The sequence below is a fragment of the Prionailurus viverrinus genome, chromosome B1 (assembly GCF_022837055.1).
Source record: "Prionailurus viverrinus isolate Anna chromosome B1, UM_Priviv_1.0, whole genome shotgun sequence".
NCBI classification, from domain to species: domain Eukaryota; kingdom Metazoa; phylum Chordata; class Mammalia; order Carnivora; family Felidae; genus Prionailurus; species Prionailurus viverrinus.
The window spans coordinates 186,622,959-186,647,392 of NC_062564.1; the positions used below are offsets into that span (position 1 = coordinate 186,622,959).

General features: G+C 42.8%; 1 protein-coding gene and 1 long non-coding RNA gene across 3 annotated transcripts in view; one reads left to right on the top strand and one right to left on the bottom strand.

The window, feature by feature from the left end:
* Nucleotides 1–1,225: 1,225 nt before the first annotated feature.
* On the bottom strand, nt 1,226–10,318 carry LOC125163255 (uncharacterized). Its single transcript, XR_007151362.1, has 3 exons — nt 10,251–10,318; nt 9,757–9,768; nt 1,226–2,063 (listed from the first exon to the last, which is right to left on the bottom strand). It is a non-coding gene; the product is annotated as an uncharacterized LOC125163255 (long non-coding RNA).
* A 111-nt stretch (nt 10,319–10,429) lies between these two features.
* Nucleotides 10,430–24,434, top strand: part of DHX15 (DEAH-box helicase 15) — a 62,032-nt gene continuing 48,027 nt past the window's right edge. The window contains exons 1-3 of one of the 2 annotated variants that reach the window (XM_047854770.1): nt 10,430–10,660; nt 17,701–18,136; nt 23,607–23,800. In XM_047854770.1, coding sequence (XP_047710726.1) covers nt 10,590–10,660; nt 17,701–18,136; nt 23,607–23,800 — 701 coding nt within the window. In that variant the 5' untranslated portion in view covers nt 10,430–10,589. The remainder of the gene's footprint in view (nt 10,661–17,700; nt 18,137–23,606; nt 23,801–24,434) is intronic. The other variant, XM_047854771.1, reaches the window with a different exon arrangement.

Genomic DNA, 24,434 nt, shown 5'->3' on the forward strand with positions numbered 1-24,434 from the left:
TTACCCTCACTCTCAGGCAGCATCTTGGGTGCTCCTGATGGCTTACCTGGTAATAAAACCCAGGCCTTCAAATCTTAAGGGTCTGAGTCCCTGGTCATTATGCCATTCTCAGGCTATAGCTACTACATTTGTATATTTATTATCAAATTTAGAAAACAGAGTATCTAGAGGCGCTCAAATGAATCACCTGAGTGGAAAACATATTCTTTTTTATGTAGCAGCAGCCTGATCTCCTTCTGGTGACCAAAGCCAATTATCTCCTTCTGGTGACCAAAGCCATCCTTCTGCCAGGATGGTGATTCCTCTTCCTGCCTTCTGGTCCCTTGGCATGAAGAGCTTAGAGAGCCCAGTTGACGGCCATGGTAGGAGTATTCCCTTTTAGGAACCAGGACCCTTAATTATTCAGAATCCAGACTTTCAGGAATGGAAAGTATAAATTCTCAAAATGAATCATTAGAAGTGAAGGAAAGTGGGGATACTCTTTCTCCCAACTTCTGATTTCCAGATCTACGTATTCTACCTATTGGGGAAACAGCACCATATAAAAGTCATTTATTTAGTGGGGTTGTTTGTTTGTTTGTTAGAGAGAGAGACAGAGACAGAACACAGAAAGACAGAGAGAGAGGGAGGGAGAGAGGGAGAGAGAGAGAGAGAGAGAGAGAGAGAGAGAGAGAGAGAGAGAGAGAATCCCAAGCAGGCACCACACTCAGCACTGAGCCAAAATTAAGAGTAGGATGCCCAGGGGCGCCTGGGTGGCTCAGTTAAGTGTCTGACTTTGGCCCAGGTCATGTTCTCATGGGTTCTTGAGTTCAAGCCCCGCATCAGGCTCTGTGCTGACAGCTCAGAGCCTGGAGCCTGCTTCTGATTCTATGTCTCCCTCTCCCTCTGCCCCTCCCCTACTCTCGCGCGCTCTCTCTGTCAAAAATAAATAAAATTAAGTTAAATTAAAAAAAAGAGTAGGATGCCCAACTGAATGAGCTACCCAGACACCCCCAAAGTCATTTATTTAGGATGTGCATCGCATTATGGTGGATGGCATGCCATCTTCATAAGATGTTGTCTCTGAGCCAGTTATCCCATCATACTCATCACTTCTGGGTATTGCACCATGTGATAGGAACAGCGTACCTCCTGGTTATGTGTCTGTCCCAGCATTTCCTTTAATGTTAAGTAGGTCCCTTTGTCTGACACAATAGTATGTGGAATCTCATAATGGGGGATTAAATATTCCATATGCTCATGGATAATGGTACTGGCTGAGGATCTGTGGATAGAAAAAGCAAACCCATACCTATTCTTGTCAAAATGTGTTTATTCTTCGCAAAATGAATGGCTACCCCTTCCAGGGTATCCAAAGTAGTTAACCTGTTATCAAGCGGTTGCTCGGTCTCTTGGAGAAGTTGTATCATGCTGGGCATTCAGTGCTGGTTTCTGTTATGAAAAGGTTGGACATTCTGTTGTTGCAACAGTTAGATCAGCCTTGTTACGTGGGACCCAGGCTGTTGCATCCACATATAGCCTCCATCCCTGCTACCATGACAATTTCATTCATTTGCCCATCAAGCAAGCAATGGAGTGGCTGATGACAGAGGGCCCGTCTATCACCGGATGATATGTGGTTTATTAGTGCCTCTTCTATGATGGATGTTCTCTGATATGCATTAGCATATGAAATAAAGGTCTTCGCACTCTGTGCCCACTTCAACTGCATGGCTTTACCCTAATCCTCACTGTCTACCATTGTCCCCCCAGTCTTCCAAGCTCTCTGCTTCTAGACCCCTGACCAGATGGTCAAGCTATCCGGCATTGCCCACGAATCCCTGTGTTCTCATTTCTTCGCAGGCAAAGTGGCTGACTGAGTGCGACGACATCTCCTTACCGCTAATCTTTCAGGACCATGCTGAGTGAGGCGGCAGTGCAGCCTCTGTTCATTTCCAGCTTTCACCAACAAACCCAATCGAGCCATTTGTGAATCCGTCTCAGGCTTTTCCCTCTTGCATCACCTGATCATTGAGAGGGGAGATGAGCGGCGGTGTCCCGGTAAATATGTAACAACCAGCTTACTGAAAAAAAGGAAAAAAATATGTGATTTGCAGCATTGGCTCACTTTCGTGGGAGAAATACTTCTACTGTGGTCTGTTTCCAACTATCCACGGGATGTCAGCGGGATGGCAACATTCCTGAAAATTTAACAATGAGCTCGCACGAGCTGGTGCGAACTGGCTCCAGCATACCATTACAGCTGAGGGAGGGGTGGTGTAGACCGGGGGCGGATGATTGAGCTACATGCCCGCTTCCCGCTCTGGCAGTTTTCTGCTTTCTGGTTTTATTGTCGTCCAGTCCTAAAAGTTCCTCTTCCACCTGGGCCTATCCCACTCTATGGTTTGGAGAAAGTCATAGAACCTAGCTCACGAGGGGCAGTTCTAGTGTCATGGTCACTTGATGTTGTATGATAAGGTACCTGCCTCAGTTGGGGCCTGATAGTACTCCCAAAGCTGTTTTGTGAAAGGTGTTCAACTCTCTGTCGTAGTTGATAGGGTTTTGATCCAGAATCCTATGGATCCACATTGTGATTCTCCAATTGTAGTTACGTCAAATCCATGTGACATCTCTTTCCGTCACTGATATCCCTAATGCCATAGGATCTGCTCAGCGGTATGGCCCAGAAGGCTAGCTGTTTGCCCTCCAGCCTGGACCCGTGGCAGAGTCCTTTCCAGCTGTGTCACCCAGTGAGTTGGAGCAGTACTTCTGGGAACATATTGCTTCTTAAAAAGATTTTTTTAATGTTTACTTATTTTTGAGAGAGAAAGAGACAAAGCATGAGCTGGGGAGGGGCAGAGACACAGAATCTGACACAGGCTCCAGGCTCTGAGCTATCACCACACAGCCCAACACGGGGCTTGAACTTGTAAACCACGAGATCATGACCCGAGCTAAAGTCGGATGCTTAACCGACTGAGCCACCCAGGTGCCCCGGAGTATATTGCTTTTAGAACTTGAAGAGACCAACCTGGCAGGCATTGTGCATGATGGCGAGGAGGGGATGTCCCCGCATAGCGAAGATCACTAGACTCTAAAAAATTACTTATGGGTCAGGCTCCTGAATCTTTCAAGGTTTGCCTCCCTCAAGAGTGCATGTGAATTACCAAGGCCTCCAGACTCCCAGCCACTCATTTATTTGGTCTCGCTAGTATGATGTCACCAATTTCCCAGACCAGTGTGATATTCTGTGGGAGGTCCAGCTGGTTCATGTCTCCTTAGGCTCTGTTATAACAGAGGACGGCAGAGTTAACACAGCACTGGGGCAAGTCTATAAATGGAAACTGTTGCATACTCCAAAGGAATGTGAATTCTGATTCTTGTTTTGATAGGGATAGAAAAAGGGTGGATTTGCCAGATCACTGCCACATGTCACATACCTGAGTCCATGCTAATCTGCTCTGGCAGAGGTAACACACCTGACACAGCAGCTGCCATTGGGGACGCTATTAATTAGGTTTGCCATAGTCAATTGCCATTTTCCAGAATCTGGCTGGATTTTGCAGCGTCCAGACCAGTAAATTAAATGGAGGTATGATGCAGACTCCCACCCATCCATCTTTCAGATCTTTAAGGGAAGCAACAATTTTTACCTTCTTTCTCTCATTTCCTTTTTAATGTGGCAAAATATATACAACATGATGGTTGCCATTTTAACCATTAAGTATATGGTTCGGTGGTATTGTGTTCACATTGTTGTGTGTATACTCATCTCTAGAAAGGTTTCGTGTTTCAATGGAAACTCTGTACTCATTAAACAAGAAATCCCCATTTCTATCTCTCCCCAGCCCCTGACAACCACCATTTTACTTTCTGTCTCTATGAATTTGACCACTCTAGGCACCTCACATGAGTGGAATCATATAATACATGTCCCTTGGAGTGGGGAGGGGCAGGGGGAGAGGGAGAGAGAGAATCTTAAGCAGGCTCTATGCCTAGCACAGAGGGGGCCTGATGTGGGGCTCGACGCGGGGCTCGATCTCACAGCCATGAGATCACGACCTGAGCTGAAATCAAGAGTCATTAACCAACTGAGCTACTCCATTTTACATTCTCAACAGCAATGCACAAGGTTTCCAATTTCTTCACATCCTTGCCAATGTTTGTTTTATTTGTTATAGTAGCCATCCTAATGGGTGTAAAAGTGGCTTCCCATTGTGTGTGTTTTTTTTTCTTTTAACATTTTATTTATTTATTTTGAGAGAGACAGAGACAGCATGAGTAGGGGAGGGGCAGAGAGAGAGAGGGAGAGAGAGAATCCCAAGCAGGTTCTAGCTGCCAGCACAGAGCCCAACGTGGGCCTTGAATTCACGAAACCACAAGATCATGACCTGAGCTGAAACCAAGAGTCGGACACTTGGTGTCCCTCCCAGGTGACCCTCCCATTGTGGTATGAATTTACATTGCCCTAATGACTAGTGATGTTGAGCATCTTTACATGCACTTATCGGTCATCTGTGTATCTACTTTGGAGAAATGTCTATTAAAATCCTTTCCCCATTTTCAAAAAAATGTTTATTTTTGAGAAAGGGAGGGGGAGGGGCAGAGGCTATGAAGTAGATTCCCTGCTAACCGGAATGAGCCCACCTCGGGGCTCAAACTCTCGAACTGTGACATCATGACCCAAGCCGAAGTCGGAAGCTCAACTGACTGAGTCACCCAGATTCTCCTGAATCCTTTGTTTATTTTTAAAGTAAGCTCAACGGACTGAGTCACCCAGGTTCTTCTGAATCCTTTACTTATTTTTAAAGTAAGTTGTTTTTCTTGTTTCCCTAGGTTGATTTTGTAACTGTTTTCTATTCCTTATAGTTTTTTCTTTATTTCTTTTTTCACCTGTTCTTTTGCTTGCCTTCCGTGGTTTAAATTGAGCATTTTATATAATTCTATCATATCTCTTCTCTTTATTTAAAAAATGCTTATTATTTATTATTGAGAGACAGAGTGAGAGTGGGGGAGGGGAAGAGAGAGGGAGGGAGACACAGAATCTGAAGCAGGCTCCAGGCTGTCAGCACAGAGCCCAACGCGGGGCTCAAACCCAGGAACCGTGAGATCATGACCTGGGCTGAAGTCGGACACTTAGCCTACTGAGCCACCCAGGTGCTCCTATTGTATCTCCTGTCTTAATGTGTCCCTTACACTTAAATTTAGTTGTTGCCATGCACACCCTCTTGGCTCCTGCAGGTACCTGTTAGCTAGGTCTTACAGCCTTTGTGGGACAGGGTCACTTTCCAATATTATCAACCCTAAGATGTCCCTGGAATATCATATGTTGTGACTTCACTTTACTGCCTAGTAGTCAGCAGGGGAAGTGGGGGTATATCCTGAGAGAAGTGCCTTATTATCCCGCAGACAGGAGGCCTGTCACTAATTCACAAGCAAGGACCACTGGCTTTTAATAGGGAGGAGTGGGGCATTTGGGCCGTCTCAGCAGGTTGAAGGGAATTTAGAAATTCAACATTGTTCAGGTGTATCAACCTAAGTGCCCCCATCCCATGTGTGACAGTTCCACTCTTTCCCTACCAGGGCCCTGCCTTTGACATATCACGTTTGCCTAAGTTGAGAGTTTAATCTTTGCAAGTTTCCACTTGGCTTTCTGTACTGTCAGGTTTAAGTCCTGGGACTGGTCCTCAGTGTTCTCTGCCTTCCCACTGCAGGAGATGAGAACTTCTTTATATGCTCCCAGAAGGTCTTCTGGTGTTCACACTTCACTTTGAATTGCAGATCTACCACTCTAATCATTGATTCTCTCTCCAAAGCATCAACTCCATTTAGCAGTAGCCATCACATCCTATATGTTTACAGTTACTATTTCCCTCATATTTTGACAGCAATGCATGTTCTTTCACTATATACCACAGGCTCTTTCCCAGCACACCATGGGCAAAACTTTTAACAATTGCCCTGTTTTCTTGTGGTAGCTATGTTCTACCCAACAACATTGATTCATTGTGGGCCGGTGACCAGTGGCAAACTTCAAAATGCAACCACGGCGTCTGCTTTCTTAGACCGTTCCTGGCACCAAATCTTTTCGAGTGGGTTCCATGAAAAGTAAACTCTGGGGGTGCCTGGGTGGCTCAGTCGGTTAAGCCTCCGACTTCAGCTGGGGTTGTGATCTCATGGTTTGTGGATTCGGGCCCCACGTGAGGCTCTGTGCTGACAGCTCAGAGACTGGGGCCTGCTTCGGATTCTGTGACTCCCTCTCTCTCTCTAAAATAAATAAACATTAAAATTTTTTTTAAAAAAAGTAAACTCTGAAGCAAAGATCAATGTTAAGGAAGTTTATTAAGGAGTACACTTAGGACCAACACCGGTGGAAGGGAAGAGAGGACAGCAGGATCAGACAGTGAAAAAGATGGGCTGTGATGCTTTTGCATAATGCAGGATTTGACTGGCCTTTGTCCCTGGTTCCTGAGAGGTAACTTCTAAACCCTTGGAATTTCCCAAGTGATAGGACTGTTTTTGCCATTTATGGTGGGTCTTTGGACCACACTTGAGTTTGCTAATAAGATGGTTCAGGGTGAGGGCTGGTCATGCCAGAAAGACAAACCCTGCGATTAAAAGGTTGAGGTTTTGAGGGGCGCCTGGGTGGCTCAGTCGGTTACGTGGCTGACTTGGGCTCAGGTCGTGATCTCACCCGTTTGTGGGTTTGAGCCCTGCATCCAGTTCTTTGCTGCCAGCTTGGAGCCTGAAGCCTGCTTCAGATTTTGTGTCTCCCTCTCTCTCTGCCCTTCCCCTCCCTCCCCCCCCCCCCCCCGTCTCTTTTAAAAATAAACATTAAAAAGAATTAAAAAAAAAAAGTTTGAGGCTTTGAGCCTCTTGACATCAGCCCAACCTCCTGACCTTTAGGGAGGAGAAAAGGGGCTGGAGATTGAGTTCAATCATGGGGCTAATGATTCAATCAATTATGGCTACAAAATGAAACCCCAGTAAAAACTCTGGACACTGAAACTTGGTGGAGCTTCCTGGTTTGTGAATACATTCACGTGCTGGGAGTGTGATGTGTCCTAATTCCACAGGCAGAGGGTACAGAAGCTCTGGGTTCAGGACCCTCCCAGACCTCATGCTATTTCTTCATCTGACTGGTCCTAATTTGTATCCTTTATAATAAAATTGTACTCATAATGATAGTGCTTTCCTGAGTTCTGTGAGTCATTGTAGCAAACTAGTGAACCTGAGGGAGTTGTGGGGGAACCTGAATTTGCAGCCAGTTAGTCAGAAGTGCAGGTGGCCTGGGCCCCCCGAACTTGTGGATGGCATCTGGAGCAAGGCCAGTCTTGTTGAGGACTATACACCTAACTGTGGGGTCTGAGCTAACTCTCTGGGTGGTTACCGACCGAACCGTATTGCGGTACAGAAGATGCCATTATAACAACAGCCCCAGGTGACCTCGCAGGGAGCTCTGAGACTCTGGAGCTCACAGTTGTCCCAAGTTAGGAAGAAGGATGAGGCGCATATACTTCCACACTGTATTCAAAATGCCATCGGGGACCTTCCCTTAGCCAATGAGCTTCCTGAAAGGAGCTGACAGCTAAAGGATGTCTTCAGGTAGCCTTCTTGGGAACTGAGGGATGTCATTCACTCTTGGCAGGATTTCCATGGCCAATCATAGTGCCGACTACACTTTGTAACCATTTCTATCCATTAAGTGGTGGAGAGAGGACAGGGTGATTAAAGGCAGTACTGAAGATTCTTGCAAATTAGTAGGCATTTTGCTGCTAAAGAGAATCCAAAGCGGGGGATTTGTGGCAACTGATCCTGGCAATTGCTCAAGGGTGATCATACTGTCTTTGCACTTAAAACTTTGTGATGCCCTCCTGTTGTTCTTGGGAAGGATAAAGTCTCCACGTCCTTAGCAAAACCCCTCAGGCTCTGCATGATGTGGTCCCTTCTTGGATCTGCGGGATCATGTCTTCCTCATCTCGTTGCAGTCGTTTGTTCGGTCTATGGATTGCATCTGACCTTTCAAAGTTTTGGGGCCTTTGCACAGGCTGTTTTCTGTTTGGAATGCTTTCCTCTTTTTGCCTGACCAATTTGTACCCGTTTTTTAGGTCTTTGTTTACATGTCTTTTTCTCAGGTCTCCCCTAACACTCATTCTGGTCAGAACCACTTGTTATATGTGTGCAGAGCACCTGTCCCCTTTAGATGGCCCTTTTGGCGCTTATCAGAGCTTTAACAAATGACAGGTATTTTCAGCTGTTTAATGCCTCTCTTCCTTTGATAAGTGTTATGAAGGCAGGAGCTATGACTGTTTTGTTCTGTCATCTCCCCAGGACTAAACTCAGTGCCTGACATGGGGGTTTAATAAACACTCATTGAGTGAGTAAGTACATGAAGTAATTAAGATAGACAATAGTGATGCAGTGTAGTGGTTAATAGTGTGGCTCTGGAGTCAGGCTGGGTTCAAATCTTCCAAATCCTAACTTGTCTACCCAGAGCCCTGTAAATGAGTCCTCCCCTCGTACAATGTCGAAAATTCAGTTTATCAGTCCACATTGAGTTTGTCAGATTCGTGGAACTTGTCCTTAATAACCAAACTCTAGGAGAACAATGTGGGGTAAGAATACCTACTTAGCAGCAGCAGAGCATAGCACTTAAACACAGTCTGGGAATCCCAGAACTGTGATCTTGCCCACAGTGCTTAACCCTGTCTGTGCATGTTTCCTCATCTGTAAAGGAGTCTAGCTCATAGCACCTAGCTGAAAGTTGTTGTAAGGGCCAGATAGGTTAAAATATACAAGAAACAGGGGCGCCTGGGTGGCTCAGTCGGTTAAGCATCTGACTCTTGATTTCCATTCAGGTCATGATTTCCCAGTGGTGGGATCACGCCCTGCATCAGGCTCCACGCTATCAGCCCAAAGCCTGCTTGAGAATTTCTCTCTCCCTTTCTCTGCCCCTCCCCGACTCGCTCTCTCTCACATAAATAAATGAACTTAAGAAAATATTTATATACGTGAAACAGTGTCTGGTATGCATTAAGTTCTTCATACGCATTTGCTATTTTCATTATTGTTAATTTAGGTTGGAAGACATCTCTGACTGGACATTTGGAGCTGGTTAGTTGCATAAGACGTTCCCTCCGGGTGAATAAATTCATGCCACAGACAAATAATAGATCAAAGGTTTGTCTAGTAGATAAAGAGTTGGCGTAAAGGAAGTATTTCCTGGCATTTCCAGGAAGCTCTAGGGACCTGGTGGGTGGCTCTTCTCTCTTCTAGGGCCAGTTGTATCTAAAAGTCTAAGGTAGGACATCTAGGCACAGGACTCTGCCCCTCCTTCCAAGCAGTGTGAACGTTCTGGCAGATTTTGGCTTTTTGTTCCCCTTATTACAGATTCCAGAAAGGCCACTATCTTTTGGTAGGTATGGCTTTTCTTCGTTCAGATTACAACACAATTGATTAGGTTATCCTTTTCTTTCAGTACAGGCTAGGACCAAGGCAGAAGCATCACTGTCTTGATTTCAGATCCTCCTTCACCAGGTCTCCATGCACATTTAAGACAGGCTGATTCTCTTAGGGTGGATAGAATTCCAACTTTTCCATCGTTATTTCTCCAAAATTTTAAAGTGGTAGCCTTCAAACTGGGAAACACATATGCTCTGGGTGCAGAGACCCACAAAAGTCATTTCACCCCAACAATTTTCTATGGCTTTCGGATAGCTATTATGACCGTATGACTTACCTTCCCCAGGCTCAGTGTTCACATCTATTAACACCTACCTTGCAGTGTCACTGTAAAAATGAGGACAGAAGTAGGGTTAACACTGTGGAATCCCATAATACGCACACAGGGGGTAAAAAAAAGCAAATTACGCCTTTACTGCCAGTTTCCTCTATTCTGGGAAAAAACATACATACAAACAAAATATAGATTGAATACAGGCCGCCCGTGCTAGTTTAAAAAAAAAAAAAGGGCAAAATGGATCACGGAGAGTTTTGACATTTTCTCACCTCAGTTTCCCTGACATAATTGAAAGGGGTCTGGTCAGTGGGTGCAAGTTCTTTTAGATTTGGAGTTATAAAATACTGGGTTCCAAATTTGGCTCTGCCCTGTTTTTGCTGTTATAATCTCGATTAGTTTCTTAACCTCTCATGGTGTCAGACTCCCCTAAAGCCAGGATAATGGAGACGGATAAAATTTCCTAAGCAGGACTAGACTGTCTCCTCTCTGAATTTCCCAAATCAGAAGGGCAGGAAGGCCATAGGACATATACCTCTGAGCAGCCGCACCGTTGGCGGACAGAGCTCTCAGGAGGGAGGAAGCCGCCGAGGCGGAAGGAGGGCGGGCCTGGGATTCCCGCCTACGATGCGTGCGCGCGCACCACGCACGCATGCACGCATAGCACGCACAGCACGCTGCGGAAGCGCGCGCGCAGGCCCAGCCCTCGCCGCCGCCGCCATTTTAGCTCCTGGTTCCGGCCGCACGGTGTAGGCTGTTGTAGCGGGAGGGGTGGGGGTCCTCCAGAGTTAAGTAGCTGCCCTCGACTGTACCAATACAGCCGCCAGCTTCTTTTTCTTCTTCCTTCAAATCCGCGCGCTTGCAGAGTCCGAAGATGTCCAAGCGGCACCGGTTGGACCTGGGGGAGGATTACCCCTCCGGCAAGAAGCGTGCGGGGACCGATGGGTAAGCCAGGCCGGGGGCGCGAGGCAGCGGCTCGGGCTTTGTTGGGGTCCTCCGGAGAGCGGGCCAGGGCCGGCCTAGCCACGTCGGCCCTGGAGCCCGACCCTTTGTTTTCCTCTGGGCTTGGCTCACTAGCGGCGGGTCGGGGAAAGCGGCGCCACTCCCGGTGTTCGGCTGGGCAAGGGCGCGGGGAGATGTGTGGTGCGGCCGCCGCCCGGCCCAATCGGGAGGGTGGAGAGGCCTGCGTGGCCACGAGGGCGCCTCCTCCCCGGGCCGAGCCAAGCAAGAGTCACTTCGAGGGGAGCAGCCGGGAGGAACCGCGGACCTCGTGGCCTGGGTTCCCGGGTAAGGCCTGGAGAGGGTGGGGGAGGGCGCGGCGGGAGTCTTCCCTTCCAAGGGCACCAGGTATTTCTCAGGCCGAGCGACCGCGGAGAGGACCTTGCGGGGGGGGGGGCGGCTGGGTGCCCCGCAAGGAGAAACGCGGAGGCCAGAAAGTGAGGGAAGCGCGTGGATTCTTGTGTAGGTTGGGATGGGGGTGGCGGGAGTTGAGTGAGGCGTGCGGACGAGTTCTCGGGGGAAGGGAGAGTAGAGGGCCTGCGGGGGAAAGGAAAATGTGGAGTATACCTGATGGGCACGAGGGCTGGGGGTTTGGAGCCATTGCATTTGTAGTTTGGCGGGAGAGCTTGTGTCTCGGTCCATTCAAACACTTCAAAGTAGATACTAGGCAAACTTCCGCTCTCTGCGTACGCTCCCGCCATCTCCTTTATTTCCTGCTTTGGCTAAAACTGGTTGTTGGGCATCCCTGGGATGGGAATTAGAAGGCATTCCCCCCTCCCCCCCCAAGAAGTTCTCGTTTTCTGCCCCTCTGCTAGTAGCTTTCGAAACAGGCAGACACCTTTCAAAACGTTTTTAGTATTTATGGCAAAATGTCGCCCGTGGGGAGGTTGTTGGGGAGTTGAAATAGACTCGTGATGTTTCCGATTGCTTTCCCTTCGCATTTTCTGAAAGCTACAGAGGAATTTAACAGTTGACTTTAGCAATTTCATCAAAATCGTTTCTTGTCCAGTGTGTGTTTTCATTCCTGAAGTTCAGAGATTTATTTGGATAATTCAGGCTACAACACAAAAGTCTGAGTATCCAAATACTTTTCACAGTTTTATCCTTGAGTATGTAGAGAGAGCGTAAAGAATCACTGTGTCAAGCCATCTATATAACTTCTGTGAATTTTTGTCCGCCCAAAGTTCTTCATTTGGATTGGTTTCCAGGTGTCTGTTCAGTGTCTGGAGTATAAGCCAGGGTAGGGTGTACTTTTTGATACCTTCCCGTGTTGAATGTGGAAAGCAGAAGTATGTAACATTTTAATCTTGTGATTTTTTTTAGTTTTACAGTGTTAGACATTCGTTTTCTCTATTTTTAGGCTATTTTCTTTTTAGGATCTCTCCTCCCCTGCCCCCAGCAAAACTTTAGCACATTTGGGTTATAGTGTTACAGACTCCTTAGAGCTGGAAGTGACTTTGAAGAGTATAATCAGCTCCACTCAAGGGATGAGAGATGGAGACTCCGTGAAGGTGGCTTGGGCTCTTAGTGTGTAGCTGGATCTGGAACCTTGATCTTTTCATTCTCACTCTTGGCCATTTTCTTGACAGCACAGACCATGGCTGTAGTTAAGTCAATGCAGCCTATCTTAATGACATTTGTAACGGGTTGTAAAGTAGGGAGCACTTGGTTCTTGGTTCCTGTGAAGTAAAAATAAATTGCATCATCTGGCTAAGATGCACCTGATGTCTCTCACACGAGTTCACGTTGTAACAAAATACACTGGGATGCAGTGAATTCATTTATTCATATTTGTGTGTATGTGCACCATTTAAATGCTTTTCTTAAGATGAGTGGTTCCATGGTACATGTAGAGCTGCTCCCTTTCTCTTGCAAAACAGCTATGCTCTGTAAAAATGTGGACGTTTTCGGGTCTGCGATGGTGACCCTATGATTCTCTTGGATATCACATGACATCTACCTGTTGGTGAAGGAGAGTTCTTTGGAATAAAGCCCAAGTTCTGAGATATTCTGGAGAGAAGTTTCTGTACACATTTCTGTATCACTTCTCACAGAACTAATTTTCTTTAACAGTGGGTTACAATGTTTGATAGTGCTTGGGTCCCCCCCCCCCCCCCCCCATTATCCCAATTGGATAATTTTAAAAGTTAACTTGTGTTGACTGCCGTGCAGTCTTGAAGGGTTTTTTGGTTTTGGTCCTAATAGTTATTAGCAAGTGGTTTTATCTAAGGGAATAATAGGCTTGTCAGTCTTATGAACTCCACTGCTGAAAATGGCTGGCCCATTTCCCCAGAGAAGGAAGGTAATTTGGTGGAAGATTTCATTTAGATTCAAGTTCCCAAACTGTATCTGGCATTATTTAGTCCTGCTGTATTTTATTTGGAAATCAAGTACAAAAGTTGAAGGTTTCTGTTACATAGTGACCTTATTACTGCTTTTTTCATCATCCCACGTTTTCTATAATAATATAAAATTATTACCAAAAAAGGCAGCTGAAGTATGGAGAAAACTTCATGAACATAGGGACATTATCCATTTTGATGTTTGTTTCAGAGATTACTTCCTTAAAAAAACATTTTTTTTTAACGTTTATTTTGTGTGAGATGGCATGAGTGGAGGAGGGTCAGAGAGAGAGGGAGACAGAGAATCCCAAGCAGGCTCTGCACTGTCAGTGCAGAGCCGGATGCGGGGTGTGAACTCACGAATTGTGAGACAATGACCAGAGCCGAAGTCAAGAGTCCGATGCTTAACCGACTGAGCCACCCAGGCACCCCAGAAATTACTTCCTAATTGTGGACAAGTGAAACAAATAAAACATGGGTAGAATACATAACTGTGCTTCCCAAAGGATTCTGGGTGCTTTGTATGTATAACCACATTTTCACTGCAGTCCTTTGATGAAAGTGAGGTTTTAAGTCACTTGCCCCAGGGAACCGAAGAAATGTCTGTACTTAAAGATACAAAGGAAAGGCAGAAACTTCTCTGAAATCTTCATCCTCCTGTTTAACCCCTTGATGAGCATTGTATTTAGTCTTTGCATGGTTATTCACAAATAGAAGTTGTAATATTTATTACCAGTGGGATGTTTCAATATTGGTTGTTTTTGTGTTTTGGTTTTTATTTACTAAGAAATGTGTCAAACAATAGACTAGATATACATTATCCTTTTCACTGGCTCTGTAATATTCTATTTGTAAAGGGGTATCATGACTTGTCTGCCCTGTTTCCTGTTTGTTGGTGTTTAGGTAGTTTCCCAGTCTTTATTATTTTACAAGTGAAAAGATTATTGATATGTATACATACATGTTTGTGCACTTCTATCCTTAGGAGAACTTCCAGAAGTGAGATTGCCAGATAAAAAAGCTTGCTTATTTAAAGTATTCTGATTTTAATAATCCGTTGACATCTTATATGCAGTTCTTGTTATTTCATGTGGAATTTTCACATGGTATTGTAAATTAAAAAAAAACTTTAATGATAAGCATATTTATTGGGCATTTACTGTGTTCAGGCACAATTTTAAGCACACTGCGTATATTAACTTATTTAATTTTTGCAATACTGCACAAGACATATGAGTAACCACATTTTACAAAGAAGTAACTGTGGTCATACTGTTCGCTTAAGTGCTGAGCCAGGGCAGTGGCTCAGACATTTAAGAAACAAGTGCTTCACGACTGTGTCATACTGTGTCTACCTGCCAGTACCGTGGCTGTGTGATCAATAAGCACTGTTTTTTACTCAGGTTTTTAAACATTACTCTTATCTCAATGAGTAAATCTTTGTGACAGCAAAACTCCTGTATAATAAAAGTGCTTGTTTAAAAAAAGAAGACATGCATGTATTTGGTAGTCTACACATTATTTATGAAGCAGTGGGTTTGAGAGTCCTCCCTAGCTGACTTAATTTTTATCCTCCCTCCGCCATTGAAAGTAGGTAGTTTGAATCATAGGCAGCATTTCAAGATGATTGAATTTACCCTCTGCATCCTTCTTGTTGCTTTCTTTCTTTTTTAAATTACGTATAAACACACACACACACGTGTGTGTGTGTGTGTGTGTGTGTGTGTGTGTGTGTGTGTGTGTGTGTATTTAATTTGAGAGAGACAGAGAGCACGGTAGGGGAGGAGCAGAGAGAAGGAGAGACAGAATCCCAAACAGGCTCTGTCTGCTCTGTCAGCACAGAGCCTGATGCGGGGCTTGAACTCACAAACCTTGAGATCAGGACCTGAGCTGATATCAAGAGTTGGACGCTTAACCGACTGAGCGGCCCAGGCGCCCCTCTTTTTAAAATTTTTTAATGTTTGTTTATTTTTGAGAGAGGGACTGAGCACGAGTGGGAGAGGGGGAGACACAGAATCTGAAGCAGGCTGCAGGCTGTGAGCTGTCAGCACAGAGCCCAATGCGGGGCTCGAACCCATGGAGTGCGAGATCACTACCTGAGCCCAAGTTGGCCACCCAACCGACAGCCATCCAGGTGTCCCACTTCCTGTTGCTTTCTTATTTTATTACTATTTTATTAATACTTCTCATTTTGCAGGTTAGTAAATTGAGGCTTATACCTTGCCAGTGGTGTCTTTACTTCCATTTCTTAGCAGTTAAATCTTGTGTCCTTAGAATGTATTTTATGCTTCCTATGCTATATTTATTTTTGGTAATGAAGTTTCTGATGAAATAGGCCCTCGAAAAACATTTTTGTATCGCTGTTAACAAGGTGATATGATTTACTTTGTCAATCACTTTCCATCCCCCGTATTTTATAACTCTTGAAAGATTAGGTCCATATGTTAAATGCCTGGTACTGAGCTGGGAGTATGGTGGAGTTCGTTAAACTTCTATTTTTGTCCTGTGTCTCTTGTTGGTCAGGTAATGGTCTTGTGTCGCACCCTGCCCCCCACCTCTAGAGTACTAGAAACATGAATCCTTTGCATTTAGACCAGATTGTTCTTTAAAGGTTCTTTTATGTTCTGTGACCTTTTTTTTTTTTTTTTAATTTTTTTTTCAACGTTTTATTTATTTTTGGGACAGAGAGAGACAGAGCATGAACGGGGGAGGGGCAGAGAGAGAGGGACACACAGAATCGGAAACAGGCTCCAGGCTCTGAGCCATCAGCCCAGAGCCTGACGAGGGGCTCGAACTCCTGGACCGCGAGATCGTGACCTGGCTGAAGTCAGACGCTTAACCGACTGCGCCACCCAGGCGCCCCTGTTCTGTGACCTTTTAAGATACCTGGTCTTTGAACCATTCATGGCTACGGTGCTTCTCATTTTGCTGGGCATATTACTGTGTCAAAGTTACAAACTTTCCCATTTACATTCGGGGCAATATGCTTATTTAATTAATGAGCACCTGAGACCAGAGGCAGAATGCGGAAAGCAAAGAAAGGATGGTTGATGGCATATTTCAAAGATAGGGTAGGGAGCTGAGTTCTGAGACTTAATTTTGTATGTTTACTAGGTTATCCTTGGGGTTCTTTTTCCCTTTGATTTTCTTTTTCTTTGTGCCAAATGGGATGAAAGGCTTCAATCCTAGCTTGTTACCTCCTGTGATTCTGGAGGTGAACACTGGGATGGGAGAAGGGAGAATCGCTTTTCATATATATGTTTTATATGTATATGAAAAGTGTAAGTGGGTATATGAAAGTATACATACATATGAAATGTGTGTATGTATGTTTGCACATAATAAAACTTTTCTGTCTATGTAAATTACTGTGCAATTCAATTATATTTCAGGGAGGACAACATAAAATATAATTGGTCTCCTTTCGGTAGTTGGGAAACCATCCTGACTCTTGCTGGGTCTAGCATTTTAGCTGTATACTACCAAGGGATTTCTCTTGTCCTGCTGATGTGCTAGAGAATGAATGGTCCTTCCTGCTTGGCTACTGATAATTGGGGTATGGGAAATTTGTATGTCTTTTGTGTCTTATGGATAAGGGATAGTGATGTGTAAGTGGCTTGTCTTCTAGCTCTGTGTTGCTTCACTATTTCAAGTCTGGATCCAAACACCTTGTGGCCCGTTTGCTATAGGATTTGTTCTGAAGTAAACAGGATTAGTAGAATAAAGAAGCAGAGATTATTTAAAAAGTATTGTATTAGGAATCATGTCTAGTAAATAGAAGTAGATACTAGAATTGAGTACTTAAAATCGACGTAGGTTTAATACAGTGGCCATCTGCAGAATTTTAACATTTAAAAAAAATTTACTGTTGTTCATTGGAGCTTGTTTTTATTGGCTATATTTCACTTGATGGTGACAAAAATATACATAGGCTTACAAAGTAATTTCAGTGTTTTGCAGTTGTTATAAAGGAGATCATGTAGGAGTAAACAATGAAAACAAAATAATGAAAGTGTATTGATTTTAGTATTTCTTATAGAGCAAATATATGCTTATTAAACAATGTTGAGAACGTGCTGGAAAGTGTAACTTGGAAACAAACTCACCTACAGTCCTTTAATTTATATCCTGTTACATGAAAAGGAATTGTCTTTGAGTACAGAAATAGTTTTGAATTTTGAACATACTAGTCAATGCAGAAAATACATTTCATGTAACATGAAGGAGAATCTGGGGAAGATTGTGGTATCACCCTCTTTTTGCTTTATTTACCTCTACCTTTTCCCCACCTTGCCCTCAGTTTTTAACTTCTGCTGTCCTGTTTAAGAAGGGATTTTACCTTACTCGAGTCTGAGTTCTTGTGTTATCTCAGCTGGTGACTAAAGGTTGTAGAAAGAGGCCGTCCCTTAACAAAATTTGAGGCCTCATCATGGAGGGAGAGATGTTTATGGGTGAGGCATGGAGAATTCTTGATTATAAGGACTTTTTATTATCATTATTTCTGATACTTAAGTAATTCATTGAGTTTTTTACATTGGTTTTATACATTTGGTTGTTGGACATTTACTTTCTTTGTGACTGTAACATTGCCAAAAACATTTTGCGTAAAATTTCAGAATCTGAATTCTAAATTTTTGTTTTTAGGAAGGATCGAGATCGTGACCGGGATCGTGAAGATCGGTCTAAAGATCGAGACCGAGAACGTGATAGAGGAGATAGAGAGCGGGAGAGGGAAAAAGAAAAGGAGAAGGAATTGCGAGCTTCGACTAATGCTATGCTTATCAGTGCTGGATTACCACCTTTAAAAGCTTCCCATTCAGCTCACTCAACCCACTCTGCTCATTCAACACATTCGACACATTCTGCTCATTCAACACACACAGGACATGCAGGACACACATCACTTCCACAGTGCATTAATCCATTTACCAACTTACCCCATACTCCTCGATACTATGATATTTTAAAGAAACGGCTTCAGCTCCCTGTTTGGGAATACAAGGATAGGTTTACAGATATTCTGGTTAGACATCAGTCCTTTGTACTGGTTGGTGAGACTGGGTCTGGTAAAACAACACAGGTGAGTTATCGTATACCATGGTATATACTGTATTGATGTTTACCTTTACTAAATGTTGCTTATTTGATTCTGGTCGTCCTTCCCATTGTCTGTCTGGTAGAACATCCTGAAGAATAATAGCTGCTTTGATGGTTAGCACTTTTCAGTGACAGAGAGTGGGAATCCGGTAGGGAACGCCTGTTTTCCTGAGTCTAGAGGGAAATAGCAGTGCTGTTTTGTTAATATTAAGTATGGCAGAATGATGTTTTCCCACCACTTTGATTCTGGGGTAGTGCAAATTTGGAGGTACAAGTTTTGTCCATTGCTTGAGTGTAGAGATTTGAACCATTGGGACGGTTTTGTTTTTGCTATTTTCGTTTGTTTCTTTGTTTTGTTTTGTTTTGTAATTGTTTTGAACCATGTGAGGATTATCTATGCTTAAAAAAAAATGGAATGGCTAAATTAAAGTCTGTTTCCCCGTGCATGACCTCCATCCATCTAGTTACATCCTCCCCCCGTGTACATAGAAGTAAATGCTAGTATCTTGTTAGTAATATGCCTAGGATATTTTTCAAAAATGGATGAGCCATTGTTTACTGGATCCACGTTATAGACCCCTATGCTGCTTCTAATGGTTTTCATGAGCAAGTAGATCCATATCCAATAGAGTATACTACTGAATGTGAAATTTTACAAATCTGATAGGTAAAAAAGGGCATTTCAGTGTGATTTTTAAAAATAATTTAAAGTTTATTTTGAGAGACTGAGAGATGGTGAGCAGGGGAGGGGCAGAGAGAGAGAGAGAGAGAGAGAGAGAGAGAGAGAGAATCCCAAACAGGCTCTGCAGGGTCAGTGCAGAGCCTGATAATGGGGCTTAAACTCATGAAACTGTGAGATCATGATCTGAGCCGAAATCAAGACTTGGATGCATAACCCACTGAGCCACCCAGGCACCCCTGAGTGTAATTTTTCATTTGCATTTTCTTGCTGTGAGTGAAGTGTTAATCATATTTTCATATGCTTGACTTAAAAGTTTTTAAGATACTACAAAAGTAGTAGTCCCTGGCCATTGTAGAAAATGTGGAAAATCCAGGGAGTACTGAAATGAATTTAATAAATTCATAAATTATTATGTTGTGTTTCCTGGTGGCTTGTTTTCCACATTTATATACCTGTGATACATGTATAGAATTGAGCATACTGCATATGCGATTACCATTTATTTTTATTTTATCTCTATTTTTTTTAAGTTTACTTATTTTGAGAGAGACAGTGCGAGTGGGGAGGGGCAGAGAGAGAGAGAGGGAGAGGGAGAATCCCAAGCAGGCTCCATGCTGCTAGCACAGAGCCCAGTGCAGGACTCGAACCCATGAAACTGAGAGATCATGACCTGAGCCGAAATCAAGAGTCCGGATGCTTAACTGACAAAGCCACCCAGGTGCACCTCCCTACCTCCCGCCCCATTTTTTTATTTTATTTTTTTAAAGTTATATATGCTACAAACCTATCAATTTGGGTATATCATGGAGACATTTTGAAGGCTACAGTGGCAACCAGAGTAGGAAGCTTTTAAAGACTGAGCCTTTAAGGGGCACCTGGGTGGCTCAGTTGGTTGGGGATCCGACTTCAGCTCAGGTCATGATCTCACAGCTTGTGGGTTCGAGCCCCACGTCGGGCTCTGCGCTGACAGCTCAGAGCCCAGAGCCTGCTTCGGATTCTGTGTCTCCCACTCTCTCTGGCCTTCCCTGTTCATGCTCTCTGTGTCTCAAAAATAAGTAAACATTTAAAAAAAAAAAAAAGTTACATACGCTACAAACCTATCGATTTGGGTATATCACGGAAACATTTTGAAGGCTACAATGGCAACTGGAATAGGAAGCTTTTAAAGACTGAGCCTTTAAAATGATTTTTCTTAATAAGTGAAAGAAAACTTCTTGTGTTGATATTAGGAATTGAAACTGATTTCAGTTTCACTATTACCTTGTGAAAATTTGAATAATGTGTGAAAAGATATAATAACTCTAAACTTCTTAGTATAGTATTTTGAAGAATTACTTCAACTGGTTTATCTAGTTTGGGTAGTGTTAATTTATCTGTTTAGTTAACAGTTGGATAAAGCTAGGCATTGTGTCCTATGTATGTATTACCTCACTTAAGTGTTTCAACAACCCTACAAGGAAGTTAATCACCATTTTACAGATGAGCAAAATGAGCCTTAGACTCATAACAATCTTAGAGATATAGTGGGTTGCCCTAGGTTACGTAATAGATATTTAGGTGGGCTCAGTATTTAAAACTATTCCTTTGTTATAGCCAAAGTTATATTTATTTCATTCTGCTATTCTGTGGTCTTACGTGGTTAACCTTAATTCAGAGATGAGTTTATTTAGGAGCAATTAATGTAGAAGAACATCAGTTCGACACAAAAGGTTTGTGATTATTTGGATTAATATTTATGGGGTTTTTTTTGTTTTTGTGTACTTACAATGGCAGGGCATTTGGGGGATTCAAAGGGAAGCTGAAAGCTTGAATAATGAGTTGCATCCAAATGCTTTTTTCACATAATCCTGTTAAAAACTTTGACTCGAAACCACTAAGAGTAGTCAGCCATTTTTGGTTATCTTTTGGTGCCTGTCAGAAAATGAAATCCTCAAAGCAAAATCTAAACTATCGACTCTTTTGACTAAGACTCCTAATAAAGTCACTTTGCATTGCAACTTGCTACGTTCCTACTATATCCATATATAAGAGACTGAAGCTAGTTCTTTCAGTCCACGGGACCGCATGAACAAGGGCACAAGTTCAGAGAGGAGAAAGCTTTGTGTACCCTGGCCAGCACATAGGGTGTGTGTGAAGAGGCAGGTGAGATGAACAGCGGGCTGAGAGCCTTAATGTATCATACTGTAGATGGGGGAGCCATCAGAGCATTTCACTGGAGGAGAATGATAAGAATTTTTACAACAATGTTCTGTCTTTGAGAATGTTGATGACAAGACTGTGTAGGAGGTAATCACAAAAATTTGACTGGATAAGGTGGTAGAATGGAGAATGACAGGTGGATTGGAGTTAGGATGTTAATACTGCTGAGGGGACATGGGAGGAATTAATAAGTATTTGGAGGAAGGGGAGAAACGGTTTTGGTTTTGAACTTCTTGAATTTGTGATATCAATGGACTGCTCAGGTGGAAATGACCACAAGGTTAGGTATGGGAACTGTCATTAGGATTGTTATTTGGTGTATTCTAGGTAATGTTAGAAGTCCGAGGAGAATGAGACCAATCAGGATAATGTGTAAAATAAGACTAGAGGGTTGACGATCAGTTTTTAGGAAGGTAGCCTCAAATGGAAGGGCAGAAGCTGAAAAGAAGGGTTGGAGCCAGTTTGAAGCCTGGTTTGAAGAAGCCTGTACCCTGCATATTTCCGTTCCTGCTTCCCTTCTTAATGCTGTTCTTAGAACTATGAATAGATGGCATTGACTGCGCCGTTTTCCAAATACTGTCTGGGAACCCTTGAAGGTCCTTGAAACTCTTTCTAAGGTCCTGGGAATTTCTGAGTTTACTTCCAGTGAAACACAAATAATGGCAACACATCCAGAATTGAAGCCCATTAGAGAATAAAACTCTTCTAGTAAGCCAGACATTAGACATCTGCAAAAATGCAGGAACAATGTACTCTTGCTAATTTTTTCTTTTTTCTTTGGAAGATGTAATTATTTTTCATAGAGAATGTTTGTGTCAGTATAGAGTGGGCTTTTATTGTTAGGAATTAATAGTCTAACAATTTTTCAGTTTTAATTTCCTAATATAGTAAATCTATTAGTTTGGTATCCTTGGTTATTTTAAGAGTATAAAGAGGTTCTGAGATCAGAAGTTCAGAAATTGCTATATTAGTCAAAACTTTATATTTTGTTTTTAAAGTGGGAGTAAGTTATCCATTTCACTGGAGTAAATTTAAAAATCTTTTGAACGTTCTTGCCTTCAGAATTCAGAATTAGTTTTAAATAGCTTTAACTGAATGGCAAATGTTCCTTTGAATTTCATTTTGTTTGGTCTTATAAAGTACATGTTTTTGCCTATGTAAGAAGCTTGATGAAATGAGATAAATCTATAAAACTTTGCTAGAAAGCCACTTAAACTTTGGTTTGTGGGTTTACAGACGTAGAGAGGAGACCCTTCTGTTTTAGGGTAGTATTTATTTCTGTTCATTTCAAATCCTTTAAAGATACATATTGTTAAAAAATTCTTAGAGAGGTTGCAAAGTCACCCTTCCCCTGTCAGATATTTGTCAGTGAAAACGGTTATCCCCAAATTGCAGAAGTAACGTAACTAAAATACAGTAATGGTACAGCAGCCTATATACAGGTGTCCTTGTACAGATCCTGTACCAAAAAAACCCGCACGTGGGTTTTCTCTAGTATCAGAGTTTGTTAGGCTTTTGGATGTTTTTATGGACACCCATCATGAACTTACAGCAATAGATTCCCATTTCTCGTAGTGATCACTTAGATTTTTTCCATGGTTTTTATGCAGGTAAGTGAATGAAGAGCCATGAAATTCGAGGTTCTATTAGGTTCTATTGATAATGGAACAAGGAGGAAATGCACTGTCACCATGGCAGCCATCCAGCTTGCGCTTGGTGTTTTTGGTGATTTTTCTGGCTTCTCCAGGTGCTGTTGAATTCGAGATTGACAATTACTGTAATTGACTTCTAAGATGGCACCTAAGGTGTTGGTATTGTGCCTCCTCTCCTGCAGGCAGAAGGATAGGAGTTAGATTCTGCTGGCTTACAAACCAAATTTGAATGGACTTACAAGGCACATAGCTCTATAACTACAAGAGGATGTGATTTCTACTTTTACCTGCATTTTGTAATTCATTAAGAATTTAATTAATAGTTTCTTAGAATAATTTTGGAAACTCACATTTGTTACAAAGTAGAATTTTTCTGTATTTTTTTATTAAAAAACTTTTTTTTAATGTTATTTATTTTTGAGAGAGAGACAGAATGCAAGCAGGGGAGGGGCAGAGAGAGAGAGGGAGACACAGAATCCAAAGCAGGCTCCAGGCTACAGAGCCCGATGTGGGGCTCGAACTCACGAACCGTGAGATCACGACCTGAGCTGAAGTCACACTCAACTGACTGAGCCACCCAGGCGCCCCTAAAGTAGAATGTTTCATGGGTTGAGTTTCTTTCCAGTGTATAGAGAAATGCTTAATGATGGAACAGTTGATGTTAGAGAGTGTACTCCGCACAGCCTTGGGGGACCTAGCCCGTTCAGGAGTACAGTTATGTCATATCAGTGTTATGTAGGACTCCTCCTTGGCCTAGAGAGCTCACAGAGCTCATGCTGTAAGTTTGAGTCTTAATAATTTGTGGTGTGCCTGACTGAATTTTGTTTTACGTGATCGGAATGCAATAAAATACGACATGTTAAGTATACCTAATATGCAGGCAGAGTAGAATTTAATTTAAATGTGAAATTATTTGATAGATTCCACAGTGGTGTGTGGAGTACATGCGATCATTACCAGGACCCAAGAGAGGAGTTGCCTGTACCCAACCCAGGAGAGTGGCTGCAATGAGTGTGGCTCAGAGAGTTGCTGATGAAATGGATGTGATGTTGGGCCAGGAAGTTGGTTACTCCATTCGATTTGAAGACTGCAGTAGTGCAAAAACCATTCTTAAGTAAGTACTATCTTTAAAAATGGCTACTTTGTTTCTCTCCTTTCAGTTTTCTGCCACTAGACAGGGGACTTGCTAGTGGAGTCTCAAGTCATCCAAGTTTAGACTAGTGCAGAGTAGACCTTCCTAGACTTACTAGGTGACTTTTTGATATGGATTCTCTTTCTTGCTGGTAATATATATCGCTCAGTAGACAATGAATTTCAAAGGTCAGATTTTAGTTATTTTGTGCTGTATCGTAGGTGAAATGTTCTATCACTTAAATGATAGAAAAGTTAAGTGATGCATCTTAGTAAAGGATAGTTACTTTAGAAAGAAAGATGTGTGGGATGAGATAGAAATTATTTGGGGAAAAGGGCTTTTAATGTTAATTATACAGCTATTACCATACATATATTATGAGCTAAAGAGAGGAATCTTTTGTTTTGTAATATACTCTAGGAGTCTCCTCAAATTCCTTTTCCTTTTCCTTTTCCTTTATAGCTGTGGTGCATTATTGACTACCATATGGAGCTTTTTTCTAAAATTTTCTTTAACTCCTAATTTTTTTTCGTCTTACACTTGTACTCTGCATAAGTCGTAATACATGTTGCCTGATGGTGATTCTTTTGAAAATCTTCCCCTTTTGTTGCTTCTG